General features: G+C 36.6%; 1 protein-coding gene across 4 annotated transcripts in view; it reads right to left on the bottom strand.

Moving 5' to 3' along the window:
- Nucleotides 1-21,556, bottom strand: part of GPSM2 (G protein signaling modulator 2) — a 47,120-nt gene extending 25,564 nt beyond the window's left edge. For 2 of the 4 annotated variants that reach the window (XM_079132799.1, XM_079132802.1), the window contains exons 1-7: nt 21,265-21,556; nt 9,017-9,322; nt 1,799-2,020; nt 1,290-1,425; nt 848-990; nt 306-429; nt 74-189 (exon numbers count right to left, since the gene is read on the bottom strand). In XM_079132799.1, the coding sequence (XP_078988925.1) occupies nt 74-189; nt 306-429; nt 848-990; nt 1,290-1,425; nt 1,799-2,020; nt 9,017-9,072 (797 nt within the window). In that variant the 5' untranslated portion in view covers nt 9,073-9,322; nt 21,265-21,556. Of the gene's footprint in view, nt 1-73; nt 190-305; nt 430-847; nt 991-1,289; nt 1,426-1,798; nt 2,021-9,016; nt 9,323-10,876; nt 11,020-21,264 lie in introns of those variants that run through there. The other 2 variants (XM_079132800.1, XM_079132801.1) reach the window with 2 other exon arrangements.
- Nucleotides 21,557-22,092: the final 536 nt, after the last annotated feature.

The following is a 22,092-nucleotide window of genomic DNA, read 5'->3' as shown; positions in this document are numbered from 1 at the left end:
AGTCAAAGCCTATGATTTAAAGGAACTACATAACTACTCATTTGATATTTAGTGGCAGAAACATTAGACTAACTTGTAGTATTCAGAAGCAGTTTCAAATTCACCAAGAAAAATATATGCATTTCCAAGGTTGCTATATGCTCTTCTTTCAGCTGCTTTATCTCCAAATTCTTTTGCAATAAGGAGGCGCTGAAAACGAAAATTTTAATTAGATGTAGTAGTCATAAGAAAACTGCAAAATATTCTAATCCCAGTTAGAACTTTGATGGATGAAATAATCTGACTCCAAGGTTTTTTGTTTGTACCTGTTCATGAGATATAACTGCATCCCTGAAGTTGCCAAGGAGATAATGTGTATTTCCAAGATTTCCAAAGGCTCGTCCTTGGGCTGCTCGGTCACCCAAAGCAGTTACTAATGATAGGTTTTCCCTAGGTGATAACAAACACTGGTTTTAAAAAAAAAAAAATCAGTTTGGAAAGAAGTTCTTATTGTTTGATTTACAAATCTAATTATTTGTGTCAAAAGAAAAATTTAAGCTTATAGGCATAATGTGCACTATTTTTATTACATCTATAATGCAGGATAATTACAGGGGATAGCTGGGAACACCCCAACTTAGACTAACCATTGATATTTCTTGCTTTTGCCACTAAGGGGCACTGGTTTGCAGTTTAACTGAAAACTGCAGATTACTAACAATACAAAAAGTTAACAGTTAAGCAACTGATTTGATGGTTTGTTTTTATTTGCTAGTCCATAATTTTAAAACTCTGCCAAACTTAAGAACTTACTCTGTGTTCTGTATCCCTGGCCTCACTGGGCCATGGCTGCATCAGCCCTACTCACTCATAAAAATCCACAGCTGCCTGCAGAGCACTTCTCACTTCTTCTGGAAATTCTCCTACATCCTGGGGACCAGGGCAACCAAAACTCTTCCCTTTGGCATGATACACATTTCCAAGATTGTAAAGTGCTCTTGCCTCTCCCACCTACATGAAGATATCAGTAAAGTTTACATTTTGAAATCAAAGGCCAGGTATTGATAATGCTTACCATATATATTTGTAAGTCTTGGGTAGAAATTTCTACCTTGGTCAACCATATGAAATCAAACAATTATTTATGAAAAAAGGCCCTCTATTTCCTCTATTTAAAATTTTTTATTATTTTCTCTTTTCCCCTATTTGTCTATGAATATTTTCTTTTTTACATAAACTACAGTATTAAGACAAAGCAATTTCATTGAAACCATTTGCACTTGGCCTATCATCAAATGTTTTCTCCTTACCTTGTCATTAAGCTCTCTGGAAATATCCAGATGTCGCTGACAACAAACTATAGCTTCATCAAAATTCCCAAGAACTTTTAAGGTGTTTCCCAGATTGCCACTAGCTTTGGCTTCTCCCAGCTGGTCTCCAATAGTCCTGGGGGTGGAGAGAGAGAAGCAAATGGTGTTAAGAATATAAATGGTTTTAAAATGTAAAGCAGGTGGGGTACAGTTTTCCTAGAGGATAGCTGACATGCAAGAAAGACCTATCAGCCTTGAAACCTACTTTAAATAAAAATTTGAAACTTAACATTTCCAAATTGAATTTTCATTCACTTAATAAACTCTAGGGTCATTTCACTACAGTTTATTCATTTAATTAAACTCTGTAGTTAGCCCAAAGATTAGTTTTCAAAATCAATGCTAGAACTCACTAAATGTATTGTTAGTTTTACTGTAACTGACTGGAAATTTTTTAAAGTAACAGTTATTTTAGGGAAGAAGAATGTTAAGAAGCTAAAATTAATTACCTTGCAAGAGTTAAATCATGATGGTGGTATTCCAATGCTTTGGCATAATCATGCAAATAGAAATAAGCATTACCCAGCTGGCTGTAAATAGCACTAAGTGTTTTTAGATCTTCAGTTCCAACCTGAACTGCAGCTTCAAAAAATGACACACCAGCACGGCAGTCTCCTGATTTACACAGACGTTCCCCTTCCAAGGCCAGCTCTAGGCAAGAAGCTTCCATTCTACAAATTTTATAGGACAGACATTTACAACACATTACATCACAGTGTTTTTAACTTCCAGTAATATAATTTACATGTGAACTACATGGCTACTTTTATTTAAACCAGTTACCTAACTGACATATACACATTACTGATAAAACAGTAGTTGTATAGCAAGAGCTTATTTATTTATTCAAATTTCTGAGGCTCAGCAGTCTGTTACAGTGGACAGCTAAACATCTTCATATGGAGCTCATTTTAATTGGCCCATCCAAAGCCCACTCTTTACCAATGAAAGAACCTAAAGCAGTGTTTCCTAAACCACTGAGCTGTGGCAGGCCTATGGACTTCTTTAGAGTTTGGGGAGAATACAGAGTGCCTGAGAGAGTGAGGTCCTGTAATTAATACTATATCCAGATATCCAGGTCACCCATTTGTCTGCCCGTCAACCCCTCCCACCATCCATCCAAACTCTCTCCATTTTTCTGTCTTACATACACACAACATAACACACACTCTCCCTCCTTTCTGTACCACCACAAAACCACCTATATCTTGATCTTTATGGCACACTTTCACAAAAGAACTAAGTGTTAAGAAACTTGTAAGTCTAAAAGCAACAATTTGACAGTTTGCAGAAATTCTAATCCTCAAAGTCTGTCCCTGAATTGAAAACCCCAGAAAAACTGAGTTACTGTAAATATATCTGCGAGAAAAAAACACCATACTTCTGGTTCTAATCCTAAACTTTTGAGAGCAACCTTCACCAAAGTTGCCATTATGTTTCTTCAGCATCTTTGACTTCTGCCATGTCTGTGGTTAATGTTTTTCCTTTTCACTTAATGTATTTCTATAACTTGGCAAGTTTCCTTTAAATTGGCACACTATCTGTAACTTATCATTTCAAAAAAAAAAAAGTCTTCATCCAAATAAGCATCCATGAAACTGAACTTGAGGTGATACCTGTATTTATTTTTAATATATATCAAACAAGTATGTAACTATTAAAATATAAAATTATCTTATGTATCACCAGTACATGGCCCTTAGGTGCCACCATATAACCTTTTGAAAATTCTGATTAAGCTTGGGAAACTTTTTAAATATTCAGAATGCCACTAAATTACTCCTTACTACAATTAACTTAGGCACTCTAACAGGTGGTGGTTCTTATATCCTGGTTTCACAATAGCAGAGCTCATATGCAGCAGTTTTTAAACTCTCTAGGATAGATCTGGCCATCAGTATTCTTCAGAAGCCTCCAGAAAATTCTAATGTACAAACTGGGTTTAAGAATCACTGCTTGGGGGGCTGGGGAGATAGCTCAGTCGGTAGAGTGCTTGCCTTGCAAGCACAAGGCCCTAGGTTTGATCCCCAGCACCCCCCAAAAAAAAAAGAATCACTGCTTGGGGCTGAGGTTATGGTTCAGTGGTAGAGCGCACACCTAGTGCATGTGAGGAGCTCAGTTTGATCCTCAGTACCACATAAAAATAAATAAATAAAAATAAAGGTGTCCACCTACAATTACAAAAATATTTTAAAAAGAAAGAATCACTGCTTCTGCTGGGCATGGTGGCTCACACCTGTAATCCCAGCAGCTCACGAGAGTGACACAGGAAAATCGAGAGTTCAAAGCCAGTTTCAACAAACTGGCAAGGCCCTAAGCAACTCAGCAAGACCCTAAATAAAATACAAAGAAAAGCTGAGGATCTGGCTCAGTGGTTAAGCAACCCTAGGTTCAACCCTGGTACCAAAAAATAATAATAATAAAATAATAATAATAATCATGCTTTTGGTGGGGCACAGTGGCGCATACCTATAATCCCTGGGACTTGGGAGGTTGAGGCAGGAAGATTACAAATTTGAGGCCAGCCTCGGCAATTTAGTGTGGCCCTAAGCAACTTAGCAAGGCCCTATTTCAAAAAATAAAAAGGGTTATAAATGGAAGATACAGGAGTTAAATCAGAAACCTTAAATCAATATCTTTAAGTTTCTTTACATGTCAGTTTAGAATTAATAAAGTCTTTTTTTTGTTGTTGTTTTTACTTCCCTTTAGAACTGTATTTCTGAAAATGAGATTTCTTAAAAGAAAGAGTATTCTGTTTAAGATTTGATGAGGTTATGGTATATTCTGTGTATAAAGAAAAATGAGGCAGCAAAAAACCCATTATAAAAATGTGCAAGTAACAGGGCATGGTGGTACACGCCTATAATCCCACCAGTTCAGGAGGCTGAGGTAGGAGGATTGGAGTTCAAAGCCAGCCTCAGGAAAAGCAAGGCGCTAATTAAGCAGTTCAGGGAGACCCTGTCTCTAAATAAAATACAAAATAGGGCTAAGGATGTGGCTCCGTGGTCAAGTGTCCCTAAATTCAATCCCTGGTAACTCCTCCCAAAAAAGTGCAAGTATTACAGGGTTCTTTTGCTAGATGAGTTACCTGAACTAGTTCTTTATTTGTCTAAATACTGAAAGTAATGAGCTACTAACAATTATCAAAGCAAAAAAACTGGAAAAGATACCTTTATATGTAACATGCTTTTCTTATTAAATTTTTAATTTAAACATTCTAATTATGTGAAAAAAATATATCAAGCATTTTCATTGCTAGGAATTGATCTTAAGGGTATACACACAAATTCAAAAGGTTTATATGTAAGGATATTCACTGCAGCAAGAATCTACAAACAACTGAAATGTCAACCAAAAGATTATTGATTTAAAAAATTACATGCTACCACCCTAGCATGATTTCCCTGAAAGAGAGGTAGAAAAATAGTCACACACAGCAGCACCACCAGCTCAGGATAATAGGGTTACTGGCCAGAAACTTAGGGATAAAACAAAGCTGGCTACTGAAGACATCCATAAATTAGACGTTAATAGGTGTTTGCCTATCTCTATATAAAGCAGAGAAGTGTCTTCTTCAAATAAATATTTTACCAATAATTGACCTTCTGCATTTAAACATATACTAACATTATACTAGAACCAGTTGGGTTGAAAATAAAGAACATACCTAAATGGAGAAGACAAATCAGGAGGGCTAAGGATGTAGCTCAGTGGTGGAGCAATTGTGTAGCACTGGGTTTGATCCCCAGCACCACACACACAAAAAGTTCTCCATTAAAATATATACCACATACAAAGTTTATTCTACCTTTCCTAATGGCCTAACTACCTAACTATATAATCAAAGAAACTATTTATAATAACTATTACTATCCTTGATTGAAATGTTTTCATTTTTGTTAAAAAGTGATTGAATAATTTAGGTATGATTACTAAGTTTCTGTAGAAATCCTTGTTATTTCCATTTCCTTAAAAAATATTTTAAAAAATTTTTATTCCACACTAGATTTTGACCTTCACTACCCTCTTTACCTCCTTAATTTTGGTTTCCTGTGTTCACAAGAACCATCAGTGGAGAGAAACAGGACTAAAATTTTGAGCTATGTCACTCTGAAAGAGCGAATAATACCAATTATGTCCAAATCTGACTCTCCCCTCAAAAATTATATGCTATTTCAGAATAAATGATGGGAATCAGGACTTAAAACCCAAAACAAGAATGCTCTCCATCTCCCCATTATGAACTCTCCTCTCATAAACTCTAGCTCCATCGTCTATGTGTTCTAACTGGGCATGGACCTTTCCCATCACCAGTCCTCACTCCTTTAAACAGTTTTCATCCATTCAATTTACCATGTCTAGCTGTTCCAGCTTATTTTTTAAAAGTAAAAGTAGCATAAAATTATCTAGATTTAAATTTTACAAGTCAACTTAGTTTTAAAAGTGCTTTTAATACATATTGAATTTAATTTTTCAAATAACTCTGAGATAGGTATTATTACAGAAGGGGAAATTAATGGTCAGACAGGTTAAGTGACCTACTTAAGACCAGGTAATGACAAAGTTGAGAAACGAAATTTCTGTCTTTGTGTCCAAATCCAGTGTTCTTTCTACCATGTTATCTCAGACTATTCTTCAGGAAAGAATATAATTGATAACTACATTTATCTAGTAAGTTAAAGAAATCAAAATCAAAATTATATTTCCTTTACAACTTTTGTGCAACCAGGTCAGTTTTACAGTATTAAAGTATTAAAATGTTTATTATACCTAGTAACAAGTAAGAATAAGGACATGTTCCAAAGAAATAAAGAACTAAAGAAGCTAGTATAATGAACACAACAATGTATCCATCTTTTAAGGTCAGCAATTACCAACATACATCACACTATCAATATAAATTTCATTCTCATGCCTCCAACCCAGATTATCTTGAAGTACATTCTAAAGACATATGTCTGTTTTGGAGGAAAAAAATACCATAATACCACTGTCACACCTAAAAAATTAATAATTCCTTAAAATCAATCATACAGGGCTGGGGGTAAAGCTCAGCAGTAGAGCATCAGAGAGGCCCTCAGTTGGATCCCTAGCAACACAAAAATATTAATAATCATAATCATAAAAATAATAATATCTTCTAGGTATGGTGGCACACACCTATAATTCCCAAAACTTGGGAGACTAAGGCAGGAGGATGGTAAGTTCAAGGCCAGCTTGTCTCAAAATAAAAAGAGTTGGGGATATAACTCAGTAGTAAAGTGCCCCTGGGTTCACTCCCTTTCAATAAGTTCTTGAAAAGTTTAGAAACTAACTCCATTAGTTATCAGCATACACCTTCCCAAAATAGGCACAAAATATTTCACAAAGCATTCTGGTATCCCTCAGAAAGTTTCTCAGTGTCCAAGGAAATATTCAATTTCAAAATTATAAATTCATCAAACCATGGAAACTCCTTCAAGGATAGGTGAGGACCTCTACAATGAAAGAACCAGATGGATAAAACATCCTATACTAGAGTAGAAGAGAAACTTATAATAGGCCATGATTTAACATAAAGAGCTCAAATCATTATTCACAATTATACAACAACGCAATCAATATATGGCATGCTGAATCAAGAGCACTGATGAAGCCAGGGATTTGTTTGGTATATTCTTCCTAATAAAAACAGTTACAGATTTTAAGATTTTACAGATTTTTAAGTTTCCCTTGATGAAGTCCTATAGCAGCAAGGTTCAACCATGTACATATAACCTGTGCTGTACCACGGCAAAAGGACAAATCTAAGATTCTTCTACAGGCAGAAGTACAATCCTTTTCTCCTTATATATGGCTCTTACAGTATCAAGAAGCACACCAATCTTCAAAATGTTCAACAACACAGAAAACATCTTAGTGGTTCATATGAGTCATGTCCAATAAGGTTCGATGGACATGTATCAGACAGTATGCTAAGCATAGAGGTTGACCTATGGAGCTAACAGTCAAAGGGAGAGGCCAGGAGGAAAAAACAGTAAACAAACATATACTGAATTTTAATGTAGTTGGTGCTAACAAAGAGATATGCATAGGCCCAATGTGAGCACAGGGAGGGCACACAACCAAACTATGGAGTTTAGAAATGGTTTCCAGGAGATAACCTTCAAGCTTCAAGCTGAATCTTAGATAGTCAATAGAATTAGCTAAACAAAGAAAAGATTCAAGCTGAATCTTAGTCAATAGAATTAGCTAAACAAAGAAATGGGAAAGGAATTAAAGCCATAGGGTGTGGCATGAGCAAAAGCACCAAGATAAGAAACAGTATAGCATACAGGGAAACAGAGCTCAAAGTGCAAGGTGAAGAATGGTAGAGAGTCAAGACTTTGGAACAGGTAGAAGCCAAATAATGGAAGATCTTGTGTAGTAGGTTAAGTCTAGGTCTGCCCTACAGGTGACTAAGGGTTACCTTGGGCATTAAGCAGAGAGGATGCATGGTTAGAACTTTTAAAATGAGCCCTCTAGTGGCAAATTAAAAATATGAATTCCAAGAGAATAAGAATGGAAAACAGGGGAGTCTGGAGGGAAGATCCTGGGGACCTGAACTACAGCAGGTGGGGGAGGATGCAGATGACCAGCTAAATATGAAAAACATTTAAGGTAGTCAAACTGTAAACACCTCAGGCTGCATACAGAGAATGAGAAGGAAGGAAAGTATAGAACTCTCAGGTTTTAAGAAAATTGTTCTAAAGGATAAGGTAGAGGCATCTGATATTAAAAGCTCAGCTTATGCTGAATACCTTCCATTCTTTTTGAAAATTTTTTATTTTTAATAGAAATGTCCTTACCTTGCCCATACAAACTTCCTTGGCATGAGGACCTAACATGAACCATCTACTACACAAAATGATCTCTTCACTATTTCCTAAACATATGTTAAGGCATCCTAAGACTTGGTGGCAAAACACCTTCACTCCTAGATTCTGAATTCTACTCATTGCTACAGAATTCTGCTGTCTATTTCATTAACTTGTAATAGTTTTGATAAAGAATTTACTATTATGTAATCGCCTTACTAAATAATCATTGATGGTTTTTATTTTATGGTTTGGACAGAACTTCCAGAATAAATATTAAACACTAAAGGTAGTACACATATGCTTATTTTGCTCCTACTGTATCAGAAACATCACTAATATTTTATCACTAAACATTAAACTACCTATGGACTGGTTATGTTTAGAAAGTACCCACCCTTTTGAAATTCATTCAATACTCATTTATTTAAAAAGTCATTTATGATAGATTGCCATTTAAAAATCATAACACAACAGTTTGGTCCATTAGCTGACCACATGAAAAAGCAATCTTTTATCCTCCAAAGATGGTGAAATATATCAAATTTTAATATTTGTATTGTATAAAAAGTTACAAAATATAAAGTAACTACTCATAAACTCTTCCAGAGAACCTTAATAAATAAACTATAGTACATAATAGGTCTCTGCTATCATTTTCCTATAGAAAGTGTACAAAAACTTAAAACCATCACAACAAAAAGAAACAACACTTTCAGAAGATACTGGTACTGGTATATTTTGAATATTTCTAAATTGAAATTTTAAATGGTCAGAGTTAAATTCATGTTTAAGGATTAAAAGTCATCCACTAAAAAGAAATAGTCTTACCTGTAACGAACATGAAAAGAATGGTCTTCCCTCATGCTTATCAAATTTTCCTCCATCGAGTCATATTATAAGCTGAGTAAAATATAAAATTATTTTATTTTGTGCCAATCCAGTTCTTTAAGATGTAGAATTGTTCGTAGAACATGGTCCGGTTAGTATATTAATGAGTTGGTGTTAATACATCCTAAGCTCCTGCTTCTTCTTTATTAATAATGAAAGGAGGTCAATGTCAGACAGCTTAAAGGTTCAAAATGTATCCCAAATCCTTGTATCTCTGGCCCTTTCAGCAGCATTTCAGCAACATTTCTGCAAAAGGAATACAAGATGCTTTGCTTGAAGTCTTATTTCAAAGAATAACCTAAAGTAACCCTGAGCTGTACATAATCACACAGTTAACTCCACAGACTGCTGTCATGTCAATCACTACAGTAAACAGCAGAGGGCTTAACTGTCACCATGGAGATTCTAAATAAGGATATGAATATAAGAGATTTTGTTTGAGAACTGCACTTTAGTTTTAAAAATTGGCTTAAAGTACAATTTTTTTAAAATGGTACTAGGGATTTAATCCAGGGGTGCTTCACCAACGGAGCTACCTCCCCAGTCCTTTCTATTTTGAGACAGAATCTCACTAAGTTGCCCAGACTTGCCTTGAACTTGTGATCTCTTGCCTCAGCCTAACAAGTCTCTAGTATTACAGGCATACACCACCATGTCTAGTTAAAATATAAGAAGTTTGTGTAATATTTTCTATTATAAATAATAGTATAATAATATGCATAATTAACATCTTAAAACAAAATTATCATACTTCAAACTATTAACAAATCAAATGACAACCTAATAAGTTAATTCTAAATTCTGTAAATTTATTTCTTCAAAGATATCATACTAATATTGTTATACTTGTATTTATTTGTTCTTGAAGTATATTCTATTTAAACTCTCATGTTTAAAATGTTTTTATGAATTTTAAATAAGCACAGAAGAAATTTATGAAATATGTGTATGCAAAAAATGACACAACAAACATTTAACATGACCCAGTACAAGACAAAGAACATATCCAACGCCTTTGAAGACTCCTGGGTACCCCAACTTAACTATTACCTTCCTTTCCTCTCTAAGGTAATCACCAAAATGAATTTTGTTCATCATTCCCTTGTTTGTCTCTACAATTTGGCCACAAATGTCTGCATAGCTCTAAATAACATATTATTTAACTCTGTACAGTTTTGAGAGTCAGTTATGTTTCTGAGAGTCATCTCAAATGTTGTTACACATTGCTATAATTGGCATTTTTTTTTTTTTTTTTTTTTGCTGTACCCTACTCCATTATACCAAATGTATTTTTCATTCATGTACTGATGGACATTTGGATTGGGGGGTTGTTTTGTTGCTATTATTAAAAGTACTGCTATGAACAGTGATGTTAATAACAATGTACTAGTTAGGCAGCAGAGCATATATAAAGAGAATAAAAAACAGATAAAGAGATGAAAAATACTAAAGAGCAGTTGAAAGAAAAGAAACACAAAATGAGAGCCTCCAACACAGAGCGAACAGCGACACTGGAAGGAAAAACAGAGGGATAAAGGCAAAATCTTTAGTGATAAAGACAGTTTATCAGAACTGAAGACTTGAAGCAGCAGATTGAAGCAGCACACTAAGTCTTGAACAGAACAAACAGACATGAATTCACTCCCAAATATAACACAGAAACTACAGCACGTCAGATATAAATCATAACCTTTAAGGAAACAGCTGAAAGAGACAAACAAGGAAAGATCAAATCTTGGAATCTCAGTGCTATAAACAACCCTCATAGGTCAGTTAGTCCAGTGTTTTACTACAGCATACCTGGAAAGGTCTTAAATAGCTAAATTTTTAATAGTCCTATTAGAATGTTGTTTCATACTTCTGAGTGATCATTTCATTTCCACCCATATGTCCTGGTTCTTCCTTCTGCTGCCATATACAAGAAAGCCTAGTTCTTAAATATTTCAGCTATAACATAAACCAGAATGCAAACAACTGACACCCATTGCTAGGTTAACTTAAATACAGTTAGGTTAATGGGCCATGTACATACTAGGTAAGTGTTCTATTGCTAAGCTACATTCCCAGTCCTAAAATAAGTTTAAAAAGCAAGAAGACACAGAATTCTATTCACTGTTTTACTGGTTTTGTTTTTTAACCCAGGGACGCTCTATCACTGAGCTATGTCACCACCCTTTTTAATATGGTTATACTATTCTCAAAGGAATACAAAAGTCACTAGTGCATTATAATCTCTATAACAAACAAGTAGCATTTTACTCCCCACTGAGCTGGGGATCAAACCCAAGGCCTCACACATGCTAGGAAAGCACTTCACCACTGAGCTACATAATTTCCCAGCCCAGTAGGATTTTGTATCTTAAAATGATTCACTAAACAAACAAGCAATTCTTGACTCACAATTCATGTTGGAAGAACTTTATAACTAATTTAGTAAGAATGTGTTCACTCATACTCCACATTACATAGTTAACAAACCCATTTCATATTTAAAACCTGTGTATACACACGTATATATTTGCACAGTGGTACAATACATACAAACACACACACACACCATTAAGATTTATAACTGCTGGAGGAGTGGTATATGCCTGTAATCCCAGTGACTGGGGAGACTGAGGCAAGGAGGATCACAAGTTTGAGGCCAGTCTGGGTACTTTAGCAAGACCCTCTCTCAAAAAATAAAAATGGTTCAGTGGTAGAGTGCACCTAGGCTCAAACCCTAATATGGGGGTGTTTAAAGCTAGTAATTATTTTCAAGAATTACTGGTCACTAATAATTTTAGCCCCTACAATTTATTAATCCCTAATAATAAGCCAGACTTTGTTTATTCATCCCTTAATAGCATCTCTCAAGCAACTAAACAACTAGCACATTACTTCACATTTATTGAATTCCTCCCTATCCCCCCTCTTAGGGAGCCCTTCCCAGGAACCCCACATACATACACAACTCCACCTACTGGGAGGATTGAACCTAGTGCCTCATGAGTGCCAGGCAAGTGTTTTACCACTTTGCCACATTCCATGCCCCGGAGACTCTGTAGAGGCTGACTTCTAAGCACTAAACGAAGTATGCAATCGGAGTAGACAAGAAAAGGGTGGCCTTAAATCAAAAAAATCTTAGCCCTGCTTTACTCTGCTGGCAGTAAAAGAAGCTTGTACACTAGTGACCAGGAAAAACAAAGCACAGACAATTACATTTATGTCTATTGTGCTTTTTTGAATTTGTTGAAACTATCTGAACCTAACTGCAATTTAAACAATATAACTTTTGGTCTGCTTCTTTCATTCAAGGATCTATATAAACTGGCAACACCCATCAGATAATATAACTTACTTTTCCTGTCTTCAAGTTAGGTCATCTAAATTCTTTAAACTTTTCATATCCCAATAATTCCCTCTAAGATACAATATTCAAATTCTCCAAATTCCCATTAGTTGTAATGTTTTAAGTCAGATACACAGCCTTTTTTCAATCTAAGCAGGGATAAATATGAGGAAGAATTAAGAATATATTTAAAACAAATCTGCTATATTAAATTTCAGAGCACAGGTTACAGGAACAAATAAACATCATAAAAATTATTAGGGAAATAAACTAGGATGCCAGTATATATTCACTTGCAGAATAAACTCAACTATCTTAGGTAAACTGATTATTTTCTGTCAAATTATCATGTATCTTCTAGTAAACCCTAATTTATTTTTGGATGAACTAAAGGTGGCTTGTCATCTAATCCAAACTTTTTTTTCTCCAGTAGTGTTGGGGATGGAAACCAGGGTCCCAAGCATGCTACTTAAGCACTCTACCACTGAGCTAGATCCCCAGCCCCCCAAACTTCTCTTTCTGACTGTATTTTCTCCAGAAAAGAGGAAACAAGATGGCAAGAATAAGGAATGAGTAGGATGGTAAGGCTAGGTCATATAGGAAAATATGAGGTGAATACGTACAGATAAACACTCATTTTGACTTTATTCAAGCAATCTAAGAATGTCCAGAGAAAAATGTAAACAAAGCCCACCAATCCATAGGCATAGGTCAAGTAAAAACAGAGCTTTCAAGATTTCCAATCTAGCAAAGAGGTGAAACAACAGCAATACCCACAGTGATTAACAAACTGGATTGCCAGAGTGCTACTGTGGAAAGAAAAAAAATGGAATACTTACAACAAACTTGTAGTTAAAGTGCTATATTCATATGTAATAGCTGAAAGAAAGATAAAGATATAAGGCTTGAGATATAAAAATCTGATAAATGGAGAAAGGTGGGGAGGGGCTGAAGAACCGAGTACTAATATTCTTAAATTTTTGCACATCTTTGAAACTAAAAAAGATTTAAATATTAATACTTCAGTAATTCATTGGCAAAATTAAAAAGAAATTCCATCAGCAGGGGTAAAAGCAATACAAAAAAGTTGATTCTTTATTGAACATATTCAATCTCTAAACCAGTAATATAAACAAACTGCTGCATAAAACTGAACTAGACTGGAGTCATGGCTCAGTCATACAGTGCTTGCCTAGCATGTGTGAGGCACTGGGTTCAATCCTCAATACCACACAAAAATAAACAAAGGTATTGTAACCACCTATGAATAAAAAAAAAAAATTTTAAACTGTGAACTAAAGATGAACTCAAGATTATATATATGTAGCCAGGTGGCACAACTGCAATCCCAGCAAGTCAGGAGGCTGAGACAGGAGGATCCCAAGTTCAAGGCCAGCCTTAGCAACTTAGCAAGGCCCTAGCAACTTAGTGAGACCCTTTCTTAAAAACAAAACAAAATACAAACAAACAAACAAACAAACAAAAAAAAAACAGCTGGGGATATGCTCAGTGGTTAAGCACCCTCAGGTTTAATCCCTGGACCAAAAAAAGATTACATATATGAATCAATATCTAACAGTATTGAGCATTATTATTAGTATTAACTCACAACTATCATATACTCCAAGTATACATTACTTTACACAACCCCGATTAATAAAATAAATGCAATATAATGCTTACTTCAGCAGAACATCTTATTCTCTATCACTGTGGATAAACAGGAATTTCCTATAAATTATTTTGTGAAATTAGATTTACTAAAGATTATGCTGTAAAAACTATATCAATAAAGTTCTTCTTAACCAAATTTATACTCCTAAAGTACGTACTCCAATTAAACTCAAGTCTTAACTTACTAAATTTGATCTTTAAAATTGCAACAATTGGAGTTCAGTTTGTGAGATTTTAGGAAAAGTTGATTTAGAAAACAAGTACAACAGTTTAAGTATGAACAAACACACATTATGAAAACTTTAGGGCTGGATGTGCAGCTTTTGCCTACAATGATCAAAGTCCTAGGTTCCGTTCCCAGCACTACTAAATAAGTAAATAAAAGGATAGATTTTAAGCTGTTTTTTAGTACCACTAGTTAAATCAATAGAATAATGTTCAAAGGATGAATGAGAATAAGGGTTACGGATTCCAAATAAATCTAAAGACACACCAGTCAGGATTCCCAAGAATATCTGGAGTTAATTTTCATGGGTCATTATGAATAATATCAAATACATACAAGGGAAAGCACAATTAAAAAATTTTTTTTTTCTTTTAAGCTGGGTGTGGAGGACCACAAGTTCAAGACCAGCCTCAGCAATTTAGTGAGGCCCTCCCTAAACAACTTAGCAACACCTGCCTCAAGACAAAACATACAGAAAAGGCTGGGGATGTGGTTCAGCATCCCCTGGGTTTAATCCCCAGTACCAAAACAGACAGAAACAAAAAAATTCCCAGTTTTATTCTTGGATATCAGGGTCTCGGACTAAACCCCTTCAAAAACTGAGGAACAGCAGTATAAACTTTCTTCCTTGGTGAAAAAAAAAAAAAATTTTTTTTCCCATCAGATAAACTTGAAAGAATTCTGCTCCCTCAGTAACCAAAAAACTAAAATCCACCCATGAAATACCAAAGTAAATAAATACTAAAATGTAATCTAGAAGAAAGGGATTAATATATTTCAAGCCTTCATTTAACATTGTTATTAACAGTGAGAAAGGACCAAGTGTATGAGTCTACTTCCATGGGACATGTTGCATGTTTGTAGTTCAACTGTAGTTTCCAGCAGTCTTTACACGAAGCACTATGGATATAATTATTATTACACAAACAGCTTCTTAGTGCTTAGGGCTTAGCAGCCCATGATAAATCAGAAAGTTGTTGAATATTAAAGATTTTTCTGGGGTAAACTAAGGAAGAGACACATTTATTTTTAGATTATACATGGAGTCAATTTGAATATCAGTGACTATACTAATCATTAAAACTGTTGTCTTCCAATCCTTAGTGATTGTAACAATTTAACAGAAGACAAGGCAGCTACTTAAAATTTTCAAAGACAAAAGGAATACTACTTTCATACAACATTCCTAATCTTGGTTACCTTTCTTTTTCTGTTTTCTTTTCTTTTTTTTTTTTTGTGCTGCTGGGACTTGAACCCAGGGCCTTGTGCATGTAAGGCAAACACTCCACCAAATGAGTCGTATCCCCAGCCCCCTCTTGGTTACCTTTCTTCCTGCAAAGCAGTTACTAAATTAAAAGTCCAGCTCCCACAAGATTATTTATTTAAGAATATTAATATGTTTGGACTCTGGGCATAGCTCAGCAGTATAGTACTTGCCTAATGTGCACATGGGGCTCTGGGTTTGATCCCAGTACTGCAAAAAGAAAAAAATAATAGTACAATACATTTGTTCAACTAAAGGAAAAAGGTTTTATACTATAACCAATATTTTTTTCCTTTTACTTGGTTTTATTTCTCATCAAACTGAACTCCAAAGTAAGAATAGTGTTAATTTTTACCTCTTATAAAACTATTTTAAATGTCGTCTTTTTTAATCCATTAATAAAATGAATAACCTTTTGAAAGAGTTTAACTCATGCATATGAAAAAATGATTTCTAAAACAGGTGCAGTGATGCACACCTATAATCCTAGCTACTTGGAAGGTTGAGGCAGGAGGATGGTTAAATTAGACACCAGCCTAGACAACTTAATCAGAGACTATCTCAAAAAACATAAACAAACAAAAACATGCAGGAACTAGGGACATATATCAGTTGTAGAGAGCCTCGAGTTTAAGTGCCAGTGCATGAATGAATAGTAAAATTCTCAAAATAAAAAGGGGGCTGAGGTTATGGCTCAGTGATAGAGCACTTGCCAACATGTATGAGGCACTGGGTTTGATTCTCAGCACTGCATATAAATAAATGAATAAAACAAAGGTCCATCAACAATTTAAAAAATTAAAAGTAAATAAATAAATAAATAAAAAGGGCTGGAAATGTAACTTAGTGATAGAATATGACAGGTTCAAGCCTCAGAGCCCCACTACTACACACACACACACACACACAATTCTAGATAATTATTAGCATGTAAAATTGGATACATAAAAGTATTAGAAAATTGAAATTACAAAAGATACAATGATGCCAGGTGCAGTGGCTCACGCCTATAATCCCAATAGCTTAAGAGGCTGAGGCAGGAGGATCTCGAGTTCAAAGTCCTACCTAAGCAATTTAGCAAGGCCCTAAGCAACTCAGTGAGACTGTGTCTCTAAATAAAATACAAAAAAGAGCTGGGGATGTGGCTAGTGGTTAAGAGCCCCCAGGTTCAATCCCTGGTACCAAAAAAAAAAAAGATTCAAAATTTTAGTCAACTCCAATTATATATTCAATATTTTTCAAATGACAATTTGGGTATAAAATCAAAAGATTTTAAGAATATGTCTGCAATCTAAAAATACTAAGGAATCAAATTAAGTCCTATTTCTACCAAAATAGAAAGACCAACCTAAATACATACATACTTATGTCATTCTCCTTTCTTATCCATAATCTTTTTGTTAACAAATAAAAATGAATTTAAACTTATCTTTTTAGGGCCTATACAAATTGGACAAACATGATGCAATTAACAGCTCAAAGAAATAAATTCGAAATAATCTTATGAACCATTACTATAACAGAAAAAAGAGAAATAATTATTAGTAAATAATAGGAAGTGTACAACTTTGAGAAAAACTACTTACCAAGCCTCCAAGAACATGACCCACAGCCTTTTATTGCTACAGTCTTCCCTTATCTGTGATTTCACTTTTCCCATTTTCAGTTACCAATAATCAACCACAGCCCAAAAATATCAAATGGAAAATTTCAGAAATCAGTAGTTCATATGGTTTAAATTGAACTCCATTTCTGAGTAGCATGATGAAATCTTTCAGTTCCACCCAGGATGTGAATCATCATTTTGTCTACTGTATCCATGCTATATATATTACCTGCCCATCCATCACTCAGTAACTGGATCTTGGTTATCAGGGTTAACTGTCCCTGTATCACACCCCTTGTATTCAAGTTACCCTTATTTTACTTAATAGTTCCAAAGTGCAAGAGTAGAGATGTCAGCATTTTTATTTCATTATAGTTATAACATATTTTATTGTTGGTGTTAATTTTTTACATCTAATTTATGAATTAAAAGTTTACCATACATGTGCCTAGACAGGAAAATAGTTTTTAATTCGATTTTTATTAGCATATTTACATACTAGATGCCTAAAACCTCAGATAGTACCAAACACTATACAGAGCCCTTGGAAGTACCTTCCATGGATCAGAGGAAACTGCTGTACCAATATTAGTCAACCATCAGCTTCACTCACTCAATATATATAGAGATGATCATTTAAAAGCCCAGTAGTGAAATAGAAGTTTCCTTTCTACTGAGCATTATTTTTCAGTCAGTAAATGACATAAATCTGTTCCTATAACAGAAGGGCTTTAAAAAGGGAGAACTGGTTTCAAATACATTTCTAAGCAGAAATGAATCCCACATGCAAAAGGATTATAAAAGCTGAAAAAAGAGCCCCTAAAGAATTTTTAAAATTTAGAATTCTTCATAAGAGCCAGGCACGGTGGCACACACTCAGGAAGCTGAGGCAGGAGGATAGAAAGTGTGAGGCCAGCCTCAATAACTTAGTGAGGTCCTAAGAAACTTAGCAAGAGTCTGTTTCAAAAATTTAAAAAAAGGGACATAGTTCAGTGGTAAAGTGCCCCTAGGTTCTATCCTTGGTACAAAAAAAAAGAATTCTTCATAGGAAAATATATCCGTCTTCTCAAAAAGTCTCATCATTCTGTGAGAAAAATAAATGTTTCTATTCAGCTCAATAATGTTACAAGATGATATGGGAAGAATAATTCTAACGAAAAAGGATCAGGGAAAGATTTTAGGGATCAAGAAAATCTGTACTGCACCATTAAGGATGGCAAATATTCCAGTCAAGGGAAATACAAAAGCAGGAAGGTAGGAATACATATACTATGTTCTAGGATAAGCATACTGGGTTAGGAGGAATGAAAGTGATGTCTGAAAACACCACCACCAAACTGTAAGACACTGAATATGTGCTGAAGCATATACTTGGCACTGTATTTATACAATGCGAAAACTTGTAGTTTTTGTTTTAAACAAATAAAAAGCAGTGGGAAGATAAACTTGCAGCATCATACAAAGCAGGATGATGAGACAGGCAAAAGAAATATTCTGTAGTGAAAACTACTGAATAAGAGGCCTCTATCACTGCACAACATCAAGCACATTACTTAGCACATGTCCAGTGAACTTTTTGGTTTCATGTCTGGGAAAAAGATAGGAACTATGAAGCAGCAAAGAATGCTATACTAGTGAGAAAACTGGACTTTAATACATTCCTGTTCTATGTTAAAGGGTATATTCATATTCATGCAAATTGCTCAGAAAAGTCTTACTCTTAATTTATAAATTTTAAAAAAAATTTTTAGTTGTACATGGACACAATACCTTTTATTTTATTTATGTGGTACTGGATTGAAACCAGTGCCCCATGCTCTACCAGTAAGCCACAACCCCTGCCCTTATAAAATTTTTTTAATAAAAATAACCAAAAGGATATTGAAAATGTTAGGCGATTTACATGGTAATAGAAGCAAGACAATAGTTCTAAAAGAAGGATGGAAATATCTCTGCACAGTTCACAACAAAACACAGCACCTAGAGGCATCTTTAAGTAGAACTATGTCCCACAAATGGGATCCAGGCACATGCCGAACCTTAAACACAAGCATTACAGCACGTATTTGAGATCAGGTCATGGTTTGATTCCCAGAACAAGGATTTGTTAGTTACACGATCTTAAGTGAAATTCTCAGAGCTGGAGTGAGCATAATGATAATGTGTTGTGATGACTACAGACAGGATTTGTAAAGTACCTAATCCAGTGCCTGGCTCTGGCACATAACAAAAGTACTCAATAAAGTACAAAGTAATTAAACAGCTGTTGTTATCATTACAAAAGAGAATGTCAGACTGGGGAGATAGCTCAGCTGGTAGAGTGCTTGCCTCACAAGCACAAGGCCCTGAGTTCGATTTCCAGTACTGCAAAAACAAACAAACAAAAGAGAATGTCAAGCAGATTTAAAATAGTCTAAATCTACGTCAGGTTTTCAACTTTAGAACTGCAAAAAGTTATAAAATTTCACTTTTTAAGTAAATCTAAATATTTTGTGCTTTTAAAGAAAAGGCTATGGGGAGGGGGGGGGGGCTGGGGCTGTGGCTCAGTGGCAGAGCACTTGCCTAGCACCTGTGAGGCACTGGGGTCTATCCTTAGCACTGCATACAAAAATAAGCAAACAAAACAAAGGCATGCTGTCCATCTACAACTACCAAACAAATTTTTTTTTAAAAAAAAGGTCATTTTGGGCTGGGGAGATAGCTCAGTCGGTAGAGTGCTTGCCTTGCAAGCACAAGGCCCTGGGGTTTGATCCCCAGAACCGCAAAAAAAAAAAAAAAAAAAGCCATTTTGAAAACTACTATATCCTATCATTGTTGTAATTTAGCCTAATACCAAGTCTCAGATTTATATTAAAATATGTTTGTAACACCACTTAGCTGATACAATAAAAGAAGAAAATACAAATAAACTGCTCATCTTCTTAAAGAGGATTTGAGGGATATGCCTTTATGGCAATATCATACAATCCTTTACTTCATAACCAGTTCACTCCTTAAATTTTAAATAACAGCCTGAGGCATGGCTTGCGAAAATGAATCCAAGATAAGGTGTAAAGAAGAGTAGGTCTGAGACTCTCCCTCACCCTTTCTTAACGCACACCCTCGAAGACCAACAGATTCTCCCTTTTTTTACTTCTAAACGACAACAAAAGCTGCTCCTGAATAGCGAGGACCCACGCAAACACATTGGCTATTATCAGGGCGGAAATCTTGGGTGCACACTTCTAAAGTGGCAACTTGAAAATCAGCTTGGCTGGTCATGTTCGCTTCCAACACACACGAAGCATCCAATACCAGCCAACAGAGAGGAAAACCAAGAACCTATTCCTCTTAATTCTACCACGGTTAAATTATGCATTAAGGGAAATACAATTTCCATCCTTATTCGTTTTCTTTAACAGAGTTCAAGCGACACTAATTAAAATTACCAAAATGGTTATCCTTAAAACAACCTTTGAAGATAGTCTGCAGATTTCAAGAAAAGGTTTTCTTTACATTTTATGCTTACTTAAACTTTTTTGCAGCAATTACCAATTTCATTCCGCCCACAGAAAACTGACCAGTAGGTGCTCAAGGGTTCACGAATTTAAATGTGATGGATGCAAGTATGTCACAAAAATTGCCTCGTTTAGGTATCAAGCGCCCGACTACAAGTGACGGCGACGAGCCTCGAATTCGATTCCACAGAGATACGTATTTCAAGTCTACGGTCCACTACGCTCAGAATGCGGGAGAAGTCACTCTAGCCTGGCATACTTTTTATTTTTAAAAATCTAGGGAACGAAGCTCTTAAGTCTTACCCTCAATGAAAAGTTTTCAAGCAAGAAAGCAACGGAGCTCCCGTACTGGCGCGAGGCTCCGCACCTGGAGTTTCGGCTTTCTGGACGCCGCGTTCCCGCAGCGCCCACAGATCAGAACACCCCGCCCCTCAGCCCCGCACCGCGATCGGCCCTCTCGGGACAAAGGAGGTCGCCCCGAAGCTGCGGACACAGTCGTCGCCCCACACTCTCACACTCACGCACCCTCCCCGGCGCTCCCTGTGGAGCGTCTCAACGCCTCAGTCCCTGCGCCCCGCAGGACTCACCTCCAGCGGCCCGGCAGGTCCCTAGTGCGCGGTGGACACCGCGGAACTGCGGCAGCGGCCCCCGGCAGCAGGCGGGGGCTCAGGGCCCCTCCCTCAGGCGGGTCCAGGCGTCGACGAGGGCGAGCCAGGCAGGGGCACCGCGGGAGGCCGGCGCGCGCCCCCTGCGCCCGCCTCCGGAAGGTCACGTGGGCCAGAGCTCAGGACTCCCCTCTCCTCGCCTGAGAGTCCCTCCGCCACTCAGGGGTCCCACAACGACGCCGGTCCTCAGCGCCTGCGCTCCTCTGCGCCTGCGCCCCAGCTTCAGGCGCTCCCATTCAAACCGACAACGCCCCGCGTCTTTCGGACCAGCCAATGGCAGCGGCGAGAGACGGAGCGGGGCGGGGATCTCGGCGCCTCCCTGCTCCCCGCTCCCCTCTCCCAGCACAGAACCTGCGAGCCAGGCTGAGCTAGCCCTTGGGGGTGGGGCTCAGTACCTCTGAGTCGGGGGCCTCTGTTCAGCCACCAAATTGAAGTCTATTTTCCACTTAGTTTTTCTGCAGACGTGGAAAAGTGGAACAATAAGTACCGTCCAGAGTTCAGATAGGGTATAACCTAGACCCTTTTAAAGGATGGGAGCCCCAGTCTAGTGCCTCCTTCCCTTAAGTCTCGGTCCCGCCCTAGAGAAAGTATTCCAAGTTGCAGATGCCGGATGTCGAAGGAAAAAAAGAGACTTCTGTGAAAGGAACAGAGGGACCCGTGTGAAAGTCTGAACAAGGCATCCTCAGTTCTTGACTCTATGTCACAATTCTGGCGTTTCCAGCTGTTGGAAAAGCAAACTTTTGACTGTAG

Source organism: Sciurus vulgaris (genome assembly GCF_902686455.1).
Source record: "Sciurus vulgaris genome assembly, chromosome: 1".
NCBI lineage: Eukaryota > Metazoa > Chordata > Mammalia > Rodentia > Sciuridae > Sciurus > Sciurus vulgaris.
Note: the sequence above shows the minus strand (reverse complement) of the source record. Positions and strands in the feature narration are given on the sequence as shown.